The sequence below is a fragment of the Neovison vison genome, chromosome 3, assembly GCF_020171115.1.
Source record: "Neovison vison isolate M4711 chromosome 3, ASM_NN_V1, whole genome shotgun sequence".
Taxonomy (NCBI): domain Eukaryota; kingdom Metazoa; phylum Chordata; class Mammalia; order Carnivora; family Mustelidae; genus Neogale; species Neogale vison.
The window spans coordinates 226,575,017-226,591,111 of NC_058093.1; the positions used below are offsets into that span (position 1 = coordinate 226,575,017).

Genomic DNA, 16,095 nt, shown 5'->3' on the forward strand with positions numbered 1-16,095 from the left:
AATGCTGATTAGTGATCAAATTACTTAATGGATAATTTAAAAAATAATGTTTCCTTAACAACTGCTATGTGCCCAGTGCCCTTCTGCATACTTTCCATGAATTGGCTCCTATGTGACAGTTCTATGAGAAAACTACTTCTTTTATCTCTGTGATGGTCACTTAGATATCTAAGTCGCTCTCCCACTCCAGACTGCCCTGCCTTTCCTAAGAGAAACATTTCAAGTCCCTCCAAGTTTGAAATGTTCTTTTCTGATAGATTTATCTTTCCAAAGAGACTTTCTAGAAGTTCGCATGTTCTGAACAACATGGAGTACTGTGGGACATCTCCAGCTCCATTCCAAGCTCTGTAAACCTCTGCCAATTACCCTGGGCTCTTTGGGTACCTTTGTTGCATCATTGACACCCACTGACCTGTTACATGGCTACCAACCGTTCCATAGGTTTGGGGTTTTTTTTGAATAAACATCTTTATATGCTATGTTTATCAGTCAATGTTTTGCTTTTTTGGTTTTTTGTTTTTTAAGATTTTATTTATTTGAGAGCTATCATGAGCAGGGCAGGGAGGAGCAGAGGCAGAGGGAGAAACAGACTCCCCACTGAGTAGGGAGCCCAACACACACCGGGCTGGATCCCAGGACACCGGGATCATGACCTGAGCCGAAGGCAGATGCTTCACCACCGACGGAGCCACCCCGGCTCCCCTATCAGTCAGTGTGTGTTTTTTTGGTTTTTTTTTTTTTTCCAATTTATTTATTTTCAGAAAAACAGTATTCATTATTTTTTCACCACACCCAGTGCTCCATGCAAGCCGTGCCCTCTATAATACCCACCACCTGGTACCCCAACCTCCCACCCACCCCCCCCCCCGCCACTTCAAACCCCTCAGATTGTTTTTCAGAGTCCATAGTCTCTCATGGTTCACCTCCCCTTCCAATTTACCCAAATTCCCTACTCCTGTCTAACGCCCCTTGTCCTCCATGCTATTTGTTATGCTCCACAAATAAGTGAAACCATATGATAATTGACTCTCTCTGCTTGACTTATTTCACTCAGTGTTTTTAAAAATACTGCCCTTTTGAACTTTCTCTAGTTGGTTTTGATCCATCCTTTCAGTCACCAGGGCTGTCTGGTGCTCTGGTTCTGGTATCCAGCTCCTCCGTGCGTCCTGCCAGTCTCCTGTCCCCCTTATGAGACTGTCGGGCAGATGAAAGCACAGAGCTGACCCTCTCCTTTCAGTCGGACACTGACCCATGAATAGCCCCCATTTGCTTCTCTCTGGGAAGCAGGTAAATGGTTTTGAAAAAATGTTCCGCTGAGCACCAACCTGCCCCTCTTACTTGTTTTTTATTATAGTAAATAAGCAGCCTGTTTCTTGGAAAGCTAACGGACAGTTGATGCATTTGTTCTAGAGAAATATTTTGGGCCCGGCTGTCCCCAAACCAATTCTTGTCCCCAGCTCCTGTTTCTCTGCTTCCTGCCTAGTAATTAATGTTGTCCTAAAATAGTGGGAAGAAACTAAAGAGGGTAATTTGCGGAAATCACTTGCACTGTAGGGGACTGATAGCTCCCTTTAAGAGGTAATTTTAGCTGTTTTCTCTGCTCCCCTCCCCCCCACAATATTTTAGGAGTTTCTATGGTTTGAGTCAGAAATTCCAGGTTGGTATATAGGCCAGGTGGTCTCTAGTTGATGACAGTATCTCTTGCTTTATGGAGGACTGATGAGGGGAGGCTGGTGGAGGAGGTCTGCACAGGGAAGACGGTGGGGTAGAGAGAGGGGAGTCTGAACCAGATGGAGGGAAGGGAAGAGAGAGAATGCTAAAATTCCTTGATTTTAGCATCTATGGTACACTGGGCACTGGCACTCAGTACATCGCCCAGTTGCCGGGGTGGGGGAGGTCATTATACCCACTTTCAGATGAAGACACCAAGGCTTCTAGAGCCAATATGAGTTGCCCTATGGTCCTATGACTGGTACATGTTAGAGTCCTCATTCATACTAGCATCTGTAGCATTCCAAAGCCCACGTTCGTCCCACCACACTGTGATGCCTCAAGGAATCCGCTTCTCCTCAAGAGGAAGGGCCATTGAGGAGTAGAGATGGAAAGAGAAAAAAAACATAGGTTGAAGGAAGCGAATGGAATGAAGAGGGTCACCAAGTTCTGAAGTTGTTGGTGGCCCTTGGCCTTCTACGGCTGAGGACATGAAGATTTGCTGTGGCCTGTCAGAAAATGCCCATGGCCGTGTTTACTCTCCTGGGGAGCTCTGTCCTAGAGTCTGCAGAGATTCTAGGCCACCACGGGAGGGGGTAATAGGGCCGCCTACACAGTGGTTAGATTGTCACCCCGGGGTCAGATGACATCAGGTGGTGTCTCATCAGGGTAGATGCTCTCTCCTGCTTTTTTAGAAACAGAAACATTTTAGGAAAGAGAGCCATAAAAGCAGCATCTTTATAGCCTGCCTTATTTTCTGGTTGACTTCCATTATAAAAATTGGAGAGATTTTCAGCACAGAACTATTTCCAAAACACTGAAGTGATCCCCCCCCCCCCCCCGCCTCCACCGGCCCCCTGGGTTTTTACTGATTCTTGTGCTGAATCTGGGCTCTTCCTCTTTCTTCCTCCCCATACTGCAGAAGCGTCTCCTGTGATTGTGGCTATTTGTGTCCTGGTTGGGGGTCCCTCACCCTGAGGAGGTACTCCTTAAAATGAGAGGTGACATGATTCCCCTTTGCGCATCCACACTGCCTGAACAAAGCGATCTCTCAGAATAGCATCTGAGACCTTACAAAGCAAAGCTAAGGCAGATTGGAGCTTAGCTGTCATGGCAGTAATTCACAGTATCTTCGATGTCAACTCAGATGGGCCACGTGTCCTTAACTGTAACCGAATGGAAAGGCGGACACGGCGGCCTGGTCTTCCTCTTAACAGTGGGGATCCTGTGACTTGCTGGCCATCCAAGATTTCTGGGCACATTCTTTTTAACTGTGCCACACGTCTGTCGGGGACAGAAGACAGTCGGCAGTTCTGGAACGAGATGATTTCAGAAGCCGAAATTTGGCGCCACGCCTGCGATTAGTTTGATGACAAGAACAGTGGGGGCACGAGTTGTATTGTCCGTGGTATCGAGACTGTGGCCTTTCCCCCCACTAGCAAGCCAAATTACAGCAGCAGATGGACATGCAGAAGAACCACATCTTCCGTCTGACTCAAGGGCTGCAAGAAGCTCTGGACCGGGCGGATCTGCTGAAGACGGAAAGGAGCGATCTGGAATACCAGCTAGAAAACATTCAGGTGAGAACCAGCAGAGGGAATTTACTTAGAAATTGTCTGCGGATGAAAAGCATCATGGCCGAAAGCCATCTGGTGAAATGATGAGAGTGATCTCTTTTTACTGTGTGTTTTTTCCCATATTTCATTATGAAAGTTTCCAAACCTTCAGAGAAGTTAGAGCATACCTGTAATATCAGCTCTGAGATTCTAATATTAACCCCTGACTTTTTTTTTTCCCCGTATGCATATCCATCTATCAGTCCTTTTTTAAATTTTGTTTTTGGCCATAAAAAAGGAGTGAGTAAGTAAATATTGGCCCAGTGTGGTCTGTGTTGAATTTTCATAAGCTAGTATCCTCATGACTTAGTTTTTTTATTTTCTTAAAGTGCCAAATTTATTTGTTTATTTTTATTTTTATTTTTTAATTTTTTTTAAAGTTTTAGTTTATTTATTTGACAGAGAGATCACAAGTAGGCAGAGAGGCAGGCAGAGAGCGGGGTGGGGTGGGGGAAGCAGGCTCCCCACTGAGCAGAGAGCCTGAAGTGGGGCTTGATCCCAGGACCCCAAGATCATGACCTGAGCTGAAGGCAGAGGCTTAACCCACTGAGCCACCCAGGCGCCCATTAAGTACCAAATTTAAAAGCATCTTTCTTTCGAGGGCTGAGCTTATTTTTGTTTTTATGAATTTTTAGGTTCTCTATTCTCACGAAAAGGTGAAAATGGAAGGTACTATTTCTCAACAAACCAAACTCATTGACTTTCTGCAAGCCAAAATGGACCAGCCCGCTAAGAAGAAAAAGGTGGGTCCTCGTGTTTGAAAAGTGGAGAGTTTTTGCTCGGCCATTGTGATTCATTAAATACCACTGTGATAGATAGAGAAACATCAAAGAAAACAAAATGCACATTTTCTTGTTTTATACTGGGTTGAAAAGAGGTTTTGAGGTAGAACAGTCCTTACAGAAGGGATGTCATTAATCAAGTCTGTAACACACTGCTTTGTGTTCATGGCCTTTAAAATTATAGTGCCTATATCTGATTTCCTAAGCAGCTGGGATGTGGGAGGGTGGGCAGCACAGAGAAAGGTTTATATGGAGGTCATTGTACAAGATTCCAGAAGGATTAGCAGGTCACAGGTACAGGACTATAGAGATTACAGGACATGGATTCAGGATTCGACAGAGAGAGAGGGGTCCTCAGTTCTGTTGAAGGATTCTTAGGGCACAGGTACAGGGCTCTAGAAAAGACTCGAAATTACCCAGCCCAGTCCTTTTGATTGACAAAGGCCTGTGTGACACCGGGAGCCAGGGAGTTGAGGTGACTTGCCTACAGTGCCTGACTGGATAGCTAGGCCCTCCACTGAGGGCCGCTCCATCCCTTTAAAATTGTGATAAACAAACAAATGAAAAACTGTGACCAAAAAGAAAATAAAAAAAAAATCCAACTGTGGACGGGGTTCTATGTAGATGCACCTGGGAAGATTTTTACTACACCCAAAACATACTTCCCTAAACCACCGAGCCCCCCTGCCCCCAACCCCAGGAGGTTTGGCTAGGTGTTCTCAGCTGGAAAAGGTCTCTAAGGAGCTTGCAGTTTGCTTCCAAAGGCATTCCTGCCCCAGAGGAGCAGTGGCAGCCCCCCTCTGACTTGGATTACGTGAAAGGGGGCTGGGGTAGGCAGTTGGGGCCCGTGGTGCCAGCGCTGTTTGCACTATGAGGAGTGAGGGCAGCCTTCCGAAGCAGTGTCCTCCTCTGGGGGCTGCCGGGAAGGGATGTTCTTTGCCGTGTTCTTTGCCGTGTTTCTGCTTATTATGCTGACGATATTTAATCTTCTTTTATGATATTGAATCTTTTTTTATTTTAACAGCCGATTGTTATCTGACTGTGTCATGTGCCGTAGTTAGGGTGTTTCCATTGATTTCTGGTTTTTTTTCAGTCCCATTATTCCCTGTGTTTTCCTTTTTTTCCCTCCGTGTCCAGTATGTGTTTTCCATTTGCATTTTTTTTTTTTTTTTAATTTTTGAGTAGGCCCCTTGTTTTGATGTCACTTTACTAGTCAGGTTTTTGGTCTCCTTTTAAAAAAAAATTTTTTTTTTTAAACCCTCATCTCTGTGTCTTGTAACTAAGCATCATGAGACAAACGCGGAGCAAGAGTGATTTCCGAACCATCCCTCCTGACTCCATCCTCCACTTCCATTTTTTGAGGGTAAAGACTCAGGAAATGGCTCTCCTTCTTGGGAATGCTAAAGGAAGAGGTGGTGGCAGTTCAAGCATCTTGAGCCCTCTTGTTGAAAGTTTGCGAAACCCTATTTTTTTCCAGCCGGCTGGAATGGGCTGTGGCTCAGTCTCCCCTTTCCCCCCTTCACATGCCATTTTTACTAAATCCGCTTACAGTGAGTATGCTCCTGGCTTTCGTGGTTTGCTCCTCTTGAGTCAGAGTTCCTTTAGCTAGTTTCAAGTGCCAGTTTCCAGGAGTTAGGAGATATCTCTGTTTCCATTGCTAGGGTTTATTTAGTCGACGGAAAGAGGACCCTGCTTTGCCCACACAGGTTCCTCTGCAGTACAATGAGCTGAAGGTGGCTCTGGAGAAGGAGAAAGCTCGCTGCGCAGAGCTAGAGGAAGCCCTTCAGAAGACCCGCATCGAGCTCCGGTCTGCCCGGGAGGAAGGTAGGGGCACTCGCTATGCCGGGTCTGTGGGGAAAGGCAGAGGACCCACCTCAAGCAGATTGGTCGTACTAGTTCAGCGTCTGTCTTGGTGGCCCAAAAGCTCTCAGTCCAGACGTCCCAAGTCTGAACGAGTCATAGCGTCCTTGGCATTGCCCGTTCGATGCTTGTTCTTTTGGTCTTGGGTCCTCGAAAGACAGCCCAGGGGCAGTCCGCTTGGTTTTGGCCTCTTGGTGGCCCAGCTAACCAAAAGACATTGGACCGGTCTCTCTCCAGCTGCCCACCGGAAGGCCACAGACCATCCACACCCATCTACGCCAGCCACCGCGAGGCAGCAGATCGCCATGTCCGCCATCGTGCGGTCACCCGAGCACCAGCCCAGTGCCATGAGCCTGCTGGCCCCGCCATCTAGCCGCAGAAAGGAGTCGTCCACTCCAGAGGGTACGTGCTCAAGGAGCCACCGGAGTTCCGCTGAAAATTGTTTTTAGTCGACTAAGATAATGCAGACATACCGTGAAAGTGACAAGTAATAATGCTGAAGAGTAAGAAGTCTGTCTTCTCCCCCGTCCCAGGCCAGTTCGCTGAGCTGGAGACCACCAGTGCATTCTTCCTGCAACAGCTCATGCACGTAGGCACATGTCATGGTATTCATGTGTCTTATATAATTATATTTAAAGAGTATGAGAAAATAGGCATATTTTCCTCAGACCTTTTTTTTATTGTAAATATCACAGAACACTATGCTGTACCCTGCAAAACACCTTTCTTTCACTTAAAATCCTATCTTAGATTGTTTATGAATGCCTGTGCCTGGACCTCGTCCTCCGAGAGGACTACATGGTAGTCACTGGCGTGGGTACGTGGCTCACCCGTTAGACCAGCCCCTGCTCATGGGCGCTGGGGTTGTTTCCAGTCTGTCCTCGGCAGGAGCGCCCTGCAGTGGAATCCTGCACCTTTGCGGGTGCTGCGGCCGCGGGGTTAGCTCTGGGGAAATGATTCCCTGCGTTAGAGATTATTTGCATGTTGAGTGTCGGAGGTTTGATCCATTTTATATTCTTACCAACAGTGTAAGAAGTTTTCTTCATGGTCTTAAAAGTAATCTGTTCGCCTAGAGAGGAAAAGGACTTTTTAAAAAAAAAAAAAAAAAAAAAGGTCAGATTGTGAGGGCGATCTGGCTGTGACATCTTTTACCCTGTTGATCGCCAGGGTTGATTCGGCTGATCTGGCTGGCGAGGCAGGTGTCCCCCTCTTCCCTCACTGCTCCGTGTGCGTCCCCCAACAAAGCCGCGCACTCGGTCAAAGGTGATGGCCTTCCCGGATAGAGGAGGACTGTTCTTCGGTCAAGGGTATATGAGTAGCTGAGCTTCCCTGCTCAAACTTTCAAACAAGCTCTCAGGGTCCATTCATAGGAGAATGTCCTGTGGTCGAGCTTCTAAGACTGCAGACGCACCCAAATGAGGCGCTGCCTGTGGCAAACTGCCTCGCTTTAAAAAAAAAAAGGCCAAGGAAGGTGGTTTGGAAGGTCTCAGGAGATCATAGAGCAGAGCTTCAGGGTGGCATCGCAGTATCACAGTGTAACGGGTGTTAGTGGCAAGTCTCGATGGCGTTTTGGTGTGTTGGTGGTTTTTCTTCAACATTGGTTTCTCTCCAGCGATGATGCCGTCTTATTTCCTATGTTTCCATAACACTTTGAATCAAAGAGCTTTACTCTTAAATGCATCGTGATGGTGATGGTAACACAGGGGAAGAAAACCGGTCTGGCCGTGGTGTCTGTTGCCTGGGCTCCACAGAGCAGCAGCCGGCGAAGGTCTGAGGGTCCCAGGTTCCTGCTTCCCATGTGCTGCACACTGACTGGGCCAGAGTGCGCTCGTGTATTTATTCCTTAGGGTTTTCTGATCAAGGATGGAGGCCATGTTCTGTGCAGAATTTGGATTCAGAAATTTGGGTCCTGAGCTTTGCTGTTTAAAGCTGTATTTAATTAGGTCACTGTGGAGAGGGGGGCTTATTAAGTTGGGGTGTGTGTGTGCAGGCAGCAACCTTCTTATTTTAACAGACTGGTATATAAATGTAAGAATTCAATTTTTAAGTCTTACACATTGAGTTTTTCACCAGAGGAGGCTCTTCATGAAAGAACAGGACATAAGGAGAGAATTCTTCAGTCAGTTTATGTATGTAATAACTAGAAATTCTGTAATTAAGAACAAATTTTTTTTTTAAGATTTTATTTATTTATTTGACAGGGAGAGATTACAAGGAGGCAGACAGGCAGGCAGAGAGAGAGGAGGAAGCAGGCTCCCTGCTGAGCAGAGAGCCCGATGCGGGGCTCCATCCCAGGACCCTGGGATCATGACCTGAGCCGAAGGCAGAGGCTTTAACCCACTGAGCCACCCAGGCGCCCCAAGAACTGATTTTTAAACTGAATTCTAAAAACTTCCACATATGAAGTTCATCTGAAAAAAAAACTTCTGTGATTAAAGTACCTATAAACATTTGACTTAAAAACATATGTTTACTTAGGCCCACAAACATCTTTGCTTTCTTATAGCCTGTCTTCTGCCAGTAGAATGTTCTTTAAAAATACTTAACTCCTGATAACTGGATAATGGAGATTTGAAGTTGAGTTCTATAAATCTAGATGCATCTGTTAGTGTTAAAGTAGTTTCACACTCTGTAACTAATCTGCTGTAATGGCTTTTTAACAGCTTTATTGAGATAAATCCGTGTACTGTACAATTCACACATTTGAAGCGTATGATGTTTTTCATCAAGTGCACAGGGTTGTACAACCACTGCATCATAATTTTGGGACATTTTTGGCCTCAACTTTTCTGTCCCCCAAAAGCACGCTACCTGATAGCAGACACTCCCCGTTCTCTCCTCTGCCTGACCTCTGGCAGCCACCAAGCCAAACAGGTTTGCCACTCTGGACATTTCACATAAGTGAGATCCTACCAGATGCTTTTTTTGTCTGGTTTCTTTCATTGAGCGTAATCCTTCTAAGATTTAGCCATGTTAAAACATTTATTAGTTCTTCACTTGCTCCAGTTGAGTAAATTATATTGTATGGAGAGTGCATCTTGTTTCCTAATCCACTGATAATCATTTGGGTTGTTTCCAATTTTTGGCCTTTATAAATAATGTTGCTGTGAATGTTGTATGTTGTGGCTACGTAAGTTTCCATTTCTCTTGGGGCTGTACCTGGGAGTGGAATCGCTGGGTCTCTACCATTGCAGGGTAATCCTAACTTTGACTTTTCAAGGGCCTGCCAAACTGTCTTACAGAATGGCCACACCATTTGACATTCCCACCAGCAGTGTATGAAGGTTCTAATTTCTCCACATCCTCACCAACATTTGTTTCCTGCATTTAAAAAAAAAAGATTGTATTTATTTGCCTGAGAGAGGAGACACAGTGAGAGAAGGAACACAAGCAGGGGGAGCGGGAGAGGGAGAAGCAGGCTCCCCACCGAGCAAGGAGCCCAACGTGGGACTCGATCCCTGGACCCTGGGCTCATGACCCAAGCTGAAGGCAGATGCTTAACAACTGAGCCACCCAGGCGTCCCCCTGCATTTTTGATTCTAGACATCAAAGGGGGTGTGAAGTGGAATTTCATTGTGCTTTTGATTTGTGTTTTTCTAATGACTCATGATGCTGACCATCTTTTCATGTGCTTCTTGGTCATTATCTTCTTTGGAGAGATGTCTAGTCAAATCCTTTGCCCATTTTAAAGTTGGGTTATTTGTCTTTTTGTTATTGAGTTGTAAGAGCTTTTTATATATTGTAGCAACAAGTCCCTTGTCAGAGAGATGATTTACAAATACTCTTTCCCATTCTATTTTTTTTGTTGTTGTTTTGTTTTTTAACTTTCTTGATGGGATCATTTATAAAACCTAATAATTTTTTTTAAAACTTTCCTTCAGAATTTAGTCGGCGTCTTAAGGAGCGCATGCACCACAATATTCCTCACCGATTTAACGTAGGACTGAACATGCGAGCCACAAAGTGTGCTGTGTGTCTGGATACTGTGCACTTTGGGCGCCAGGCATCCAAATGTCTTGGTAAGAGCAGTGGCTGTGCATGCGCAGTGGGCACCTGCATGACTCCACTCATGGGGGTGGGTTGTTATTTTCCTTTCTTCTTTAAAGATCTTTTTATTTATGTTAGAGAGAGGGAACAGAGTGGGGAGTGGTAAAGGGAGAGGGAGAGAGGATCTCAAGCGGACTCTGCGCTGAGCGTGGAGTCTGACGCAGGGCTCAATCTCATGATCCCGAGATCACAACCTGAGTCAAAACCAAGAGCTGGACACTCAACCCATTTTGCCACCCAGGTGCCCCTGTGTTTTTCCTTTTTAAATTTTTCATCCTGTAGTACATTCATTTTCAAGCTTTCAGTTTCAGTGGGAGGACACTATTTTTCCCCCACTAAGGGAATGAGCTTATCCGTGTTTCCAGCTCATGTCTCCACCACCCTATGCAAAATGTCTTGTGCTTTGCTGGTTTCCAGCCCCCTGTTTTTGTCCAGGTTGCTCTCTCCCCACCTTTAGGTTGTGTGCTGGCTCTAGCTGGACTGTGCCAACAGGTCCCTTATATACTTTTGTGGTGGCCTGGGGAGAAGCGGGGAACATTGTGTCAAGAACACTTGTCTCCCTCATTTCCTCTCTGGGCCTGGCTCCTGGGAATGCTTAGGGAGTACCTGGCTGTCGGGGCCTGGCTGGGACTTGGCTGGCAGAGGGACGCATGGGCCAGGATCTGCCAGGGTGTTTTCAGGCTGTTCCCTGCTTTTCTCCAGAATGTCAGGTGATGTGCCATCCCAAGTGCTCCACGTGCTTGCCCGCCACCTGTGGCCTGCCAGCCGAGTATGCCACACACTTTACCGAGGCCTTCTGCCGTGACAAAATGAACTCCCCAGGTCTCCAGTCCAAGGAGCCCAGCAGCGGCTTGCACCTGGAAGGGTGGATGAAGGTGCCCAGGTACTGTGGCAGGGAGCCTCGGGCTGGGGCAGGTGCTGGGGAGGACGCCACCCCAACATAGTCCACTTGGGAATAAGGGTTATTTGGAGACAAAGGCACTTGACAAACCGTCGGTCTCAGAAGGACAGTCTGACCTCCCCTCTTTCTTTCTGAAAGTAGGAGATACGATCCTGTGTAAAAGCAGCCCTCCTTTTTCCAGGAGGAAATGAATATTATCACCAGAGACAAGGATTCAAGCCTTGCAGAGAGAACTCTGCAAAGAACCCTTGTTAAAGTAACTCCTTATCTCCCTTTTGCCTCCTGTAACATTTTTGCTGCTTTTTCATACTTACTAGTCTTTGTTCAAGCCAGTGTACAAACATGTAGTCCTCTCCACTTTTGGGGTCTTCCTTGTCTGGGGGAGACTCCCAGGAACATATAAAATAAAAAAATGTATGCTTCTCTCCCCATTCATCTATCTGCTACCTGTGGAATTCCTGGGCCAGCCACAGAACCTACAAGGGTAGAAGGAAGCTTTGCCACCCCTGACACAACGGCCCTGGCCGCTCCCATTCCCGAGCTTTCCGCTGGAAGCCTCTTAATGAGGACTCCGTCTCGGTCTTCCCACGGCCACCTCCTCCTCCCCGCGACTGTGCTGTGGACTCCACACCTTTGTTCTTGTGCGTCCCTGTTTTCCCAGGAATAACAAGCGAGGACAGCAGGGCTGGGACAGGAAGTACATTGTCCTGGAGGGATCCAAAGTCCTCATTTATGACAATGAAGCCAGAGAAGGTAAATTAATAATTCAGGGGGATGTTTCGTTGCACGTGGTTGACCCAGGTCTCCCAGTCTCGGCGTGAAGGCTTTGTTTTTCGGACTGCGTTGCAAGCCTTCTACGGTTTTCCATTTTTGAAAATTAAAAAGCGAATGGCTTGGCTAAAGGTTATTGGTACGATACTCACGTCTATAGGTCTCCCCTCTGAAGAACCGCAGGGCGCTGCCCTGAAGATTCTACCTGCTAATACACCTTCAGAGAACTTCTGCCTCAGTCAACTAACCCATAAATCCGCATCGTCATCCGAAATTTGACTGTGCTACTCATCTGACACACTTTATTTTGTTTTTATCTTCCCTCTCCGCCTTCTCTGCACACCTTTCTCCTTCCTCCTTTGTTCTTGTGCGCCTCTCTTTCCACGCATACTGTCTCTCTCGCCCTGTCTCTCTCTCTCTTTCTCTCTGTGTTTCTCTCTCTGTTTCTTTCTTCTTCTTTTCTCCCCTTGTTCTTGTTCCTGTTCTTTTGGTTTTCTTTCTGCCCTTCCTCTTTGCACCAAGCTGGACAGAGGCCGGTGGAAGAATTTGAGCTGTGCCTTCCCGACGGGGATGTATCTATTCATGGCGCCGTTGGTGCTTCTGAGCTTGCAAATACAGCCAAAGCAGGTGAGGGGAAGCAGCAGAGCCCGCCAGGGAGCGCGCTGGGTCTGTTCAAGCAGCAGGGGTAGAAGGGGTCACCCTCCTCGGCTCGCCGTCTTAATGGGGACTGGGGCTTGCATGCTTGGCGGGGGATCTCTGACACTCCAGGGCCATCCCTCCCGCTGGGATTGAGGGAGAGCCACAGCCAATCCCTGCTCTGTCCGATCCCCTAGATGTTCCCTACGTACTGAAGATGGAGTCTCACCCGCACACCACCTGCTGGCCCGGGAGGACACTCTACTTGCTGGCTCCCAGCTTCCCCGACAAACAGCGCTGGGTCACCGCCTTAGAGTCTGTTGTCGCAGGTGGGAGAGTTTCTAGGGAAAAAGCAGAAGCCGATGCTGTGAGTATGAAGACGGGTGCTGGAGCTTGTCTTTGTAATGCGGGCTGAAGTGGGAACTGACCTGGGTGCTGGGAGCCCTGTTGCTACCTCCCCAAAGGGTGATGGTCCGAGACTATCGTGACTAGGACGCTTTCAGAACCAAGACATGGCCTCTGCGCTGGCTTGTCTGGCATCACATGCCCTCCCTCTGCCGCCCTTTAGAATGGGGGAGTCAGAGCCATCAGCCAGCTCTTGGGGCGTGACGGATTTTGGTCATGGCAGCAGATGTACTCATAAGGCGATCCTCTCTCTCTTTTACTCTGATGAGTTTATTTGAAGACTTGAGTTGCAAGCACTTGGCCAGGAAGCAGCGCAGAGGTCTGCTGAAACCATGCCAACTCGGGGAGGGCTTTTCATAACCTTCTCCATAGCTTCCACGTGATCTACTCTTCTGTAGGCAGGTTCGGGATCCTACTTCTCCCTAAGACGGCAGAGCCGTGGGTGTGCCTTGACTGGCACCACTCCTCCTGGAAAGTTCCAGGATACAACAGGGCTCCGTGCTCACTGGTGTTTTCTCCACCAAAGACCAAACACTGGGCTCCTAGTAAACACATTCAGTATTTGCAGCGCAGACTTCTTAACCATAAGCCTCTGGGGAGGAGCTCGGCTCTCTGGGTGGACCTGTTTTGATGACTTGTTCTGCGGTTATCTGTGTGAGCCTTTTATTGAAATGCACGTTAATATGTGTACACTAGGGTTGCAACCGTATTCCCTCCGAGCTTCTGCCTGCGTGGGCTCAGGTAAAGATTCAGAGGCTTGCTGCTTCGTTGCTGATGCTGTGTTTTGTCCTTGGGCTGCTGCCTGGAGGGGAAGGAGCCTTCCACGTGGCTTATTAACCCTCTGCACGTAGCGTCAGTGTCTCTTCTACCGCAGAAGATCTCTCAATGTCTACTTCACTCATTTATTTCCGCGTCCAAGCTGAGGCGTAACTCTCATGCTAATTACCAGCCACCCCGGAGATACCAGTAACTCAGATCAGAATATGGGGCAAGCCGAGAGCAAATGTGTGTTTCTGACGTTTTCCAGATGAACCTTACTTTCTTCCTGGCACCAAACTTCTCTCTGTTCTTACTTTTGTCTCTCTGGATGATTTGGTCATGAACAGTTCAAACTTACTGTGTCCTTTATTTTTTCTTTTCTCTCTCTCTCTCTCTCTATTTTTTTTGGTTCCAATATGAAAAGAAATTGCTTGGAAACTCCCTGCTGAAACTGGAAGGTGATGACCGTCTGGACATGAACTGCACGCTGCCCTTCAGCGACCAGGTAGCGCTGTCCTCTGGACCCTGGCCGTCACCCCCATGGTCACAAGAGAAAGGGCTCTTGCTCTTCCTGCTCTGCAGGGTGGCCATGGGGACGTGGTAATGCTCAGGCCCCACCTGTGGACTTCTGTTCCTGCAGGTGGTGTTGGTGGGCACTGAGGAAGGGCTGTACGCACTGAATGTCTTGAAAAACTCCCTCACCCACGTCCCAGGAATCGGAGCGGTCTTCCAAATTTATATCATCAAGGACCTGGAGAAGCTCCTCATGATAGCAGGTGGTTGGCCAGGGGCGTGGCACTTTCTTTTCATTGTCAAGGGAAACTATTTGAGAGCCAAGTGTCCTGCCTCTGAAACACAAAGGCAGGCCTTCCTGGTGACAGATGGCAGCCAAAGTGGCTCTTTCCGCTGGTCCTTGTCGGTGCCGGAGCTGATAGCGCTCTCGACTCAGATTCATTCCCATGGTGGCTGGTGCGGCTGTTATGCCAAGTGAAGAGTAGTCTCATTAATGAGACTCCAAAGTCTCATTAATGACAGACCCTTTGATGCCATCGTCATGGTGATGTCAATACCACCGAGAACTGGGACTTATGAGAGCTTGCCTGCTGGTAGCATGTGTCCTCTTATTTCTCTGGAACCCCTTGGAGACCCTTGGGCTGTTCCCCACTGTTAACATTTTGCCATATTTTTACTCTCTTCCTCTACAAACACACATGCACACACACTAACTGTTGAACTGAGAGTCCCTTGCAGCTGTGACCCCAAAGTCTTTAGCATATCAGCTAAGAATGAGAGCATTCTCTTTTACAACCATGGCAAAATCCTTTTCTCTCTTTATTGGTGGTCCTTTTTTTTTCTTTTTTTTTTTTTAAAGGGAAAACAATAATTTGTTAGTTCAGTGTTCAAAAACATCCATGGCCAGGTCTTGTTTCAGATGTGGCTGGATGGATCTGGGGGCTGAAAGAATGCGGTCAGGAACTGGCCTTTCTTGGTCTTTTTTGTTTTTGTTTTTTGTTTTGTTTTTTATTTTTTATTTTTTTAAATTTTTTTAAAAAGATTTCATTTATTTATTTGGCAGAGAGAGACCAAGCAGGCAGAGAGGCAGGCAGAGAGAGAGAGAGAGAGAAAGAGAGAACGGAGGAAGCAGGCTCCCTGACAAGCAGAGAGGCCGATGCGGGACTCGATCCCAGGACCCTGAAATCATGACCTGAGCCGAAGGCAGAGGCTTAACCCACTGAGCCACCCAGGCATCCCCATGTGTTTTTTTTTTTTTTTTTTTTAAAGATTTTATTTATTTACTTGACAGATCACAAGTAGGCAGAGAGGCAGGCAGAGAGAGAGGAGGAAGCAAGCTCCCCGCTGAGCGGAGAACCCGATGTGGGCTCGATCCCAGGACACTGGGATCATGACCTGAGCCGAAGGCAGAGGCTTTAACCCACTGAGACACCCAGGCGCCCCTTTCTTGGTCTTTCATTCTCCCTCTCTTTGTCTCTCGTTTCTTTCCTTCTGATCGCTTGCCTCCCTTCCCTTTCTTCCTTTCCTTCTTTCCTCTCCATCCCCGCCTTCCTCCCTTCCTTCCTGACTTTACTCTTTAGAGTGGTTTAAGGCTCACAGCGAAATTGAGCAGAAAGTACAGAGAGTTCCTGGATGCCCCCTGCCCCCACTGTCACCATCCCCACAAGAGGGGCGCACTGGACATAACCGATGAACCCGAAGTGACACATCGTCACCCTGGGTCCTTGGTTTCCATTAGGGTTCACTCTTGGTTGTATTCCTTCCATGGGTTTAGACAAACATGTCGGGGCTTGGATCCACCACCAGCATCTCGCACGGGATAGTGTCACATGGCACCGCTTTTGTGTTCAAGAACTTTAACCCTTGCTGTGATGCGGCTGTCTGGTAGGCTGCCCGGAGTCAGATTTTACCTGTGGCTCCAATAATGTCCTTTCCGGTATTTTTCCCCCGAAGGTGTGATCCTGCCCCAGGTCATGCCTTGTATTTAATAGTGTCCCATTAGTCTCCTATGATCTGGAATGGATTTTTGTCCTCCATGACATTGACATCCTGGAAAAACGTCCAAGCCTGTTGTTTTACAAAATGTCCCCTCCAT

The 16,095-nt window shown here is 47.5% G+C and overlaps 1 protein-coding gene across 1 annotated transcript in view; it reads left to right on the forward strand.

Annotated features, from left to right (window-relative positions):
- The window catches only part of CIT (citron rho-interacting serine/threonine kinase), a 168,116-nt gene that overhangs the window by 134,214 nt on the left and 17,807 nt on the right, over window positions 1-16,095 (forward strand). Inside the window, exons 29-40 of the mRNA XM_044244172.1 lie at window positions 3,150-3,290; window positions 3,962-4,069; window positions 5,770-5,932; window positions 6,206-6,370; window positions 9,850-9,987; window positions 10,718-10,898; window positions 11,578-11,669; window positions 12,210-12,314; window positions 12,521-12,690; window positions 13,425-13,469; window positions 13,912-13,992; window positions 14,128-14,263. Of these exons, the coding sequence (XP_044100107.1) occupies window positions 3,150-3,290; window positions 3,962-4,069; window positions 5,770-5,932; window positions 6,206-6,370; window positions 9,850-9,987; window positions 10,718-10,898; window positions 11,578-11,669; window positions 12,210-12,314; window positions 12,521-12,690; window positions 13,425-13,469; window positions 13,912-13,992; window positions 14,128-14,263 (1,525 nt within the window). The remainder of the gene's footprint in view (window positions 1-3,149; window positions 3,291-3,961; window positions 4,070-5,769; window positions 5,933-6,205; window positions 6,371-9,849; window positions 9,988-10,717; window positions 10,899-11,577; window positions 11,670-12,209; window positions 12,315-12,520; window positions 12,691-13,424; window positions 13,470-13,911; window positions 13,993-14,127; window positions 14,264-16,095) is intronic.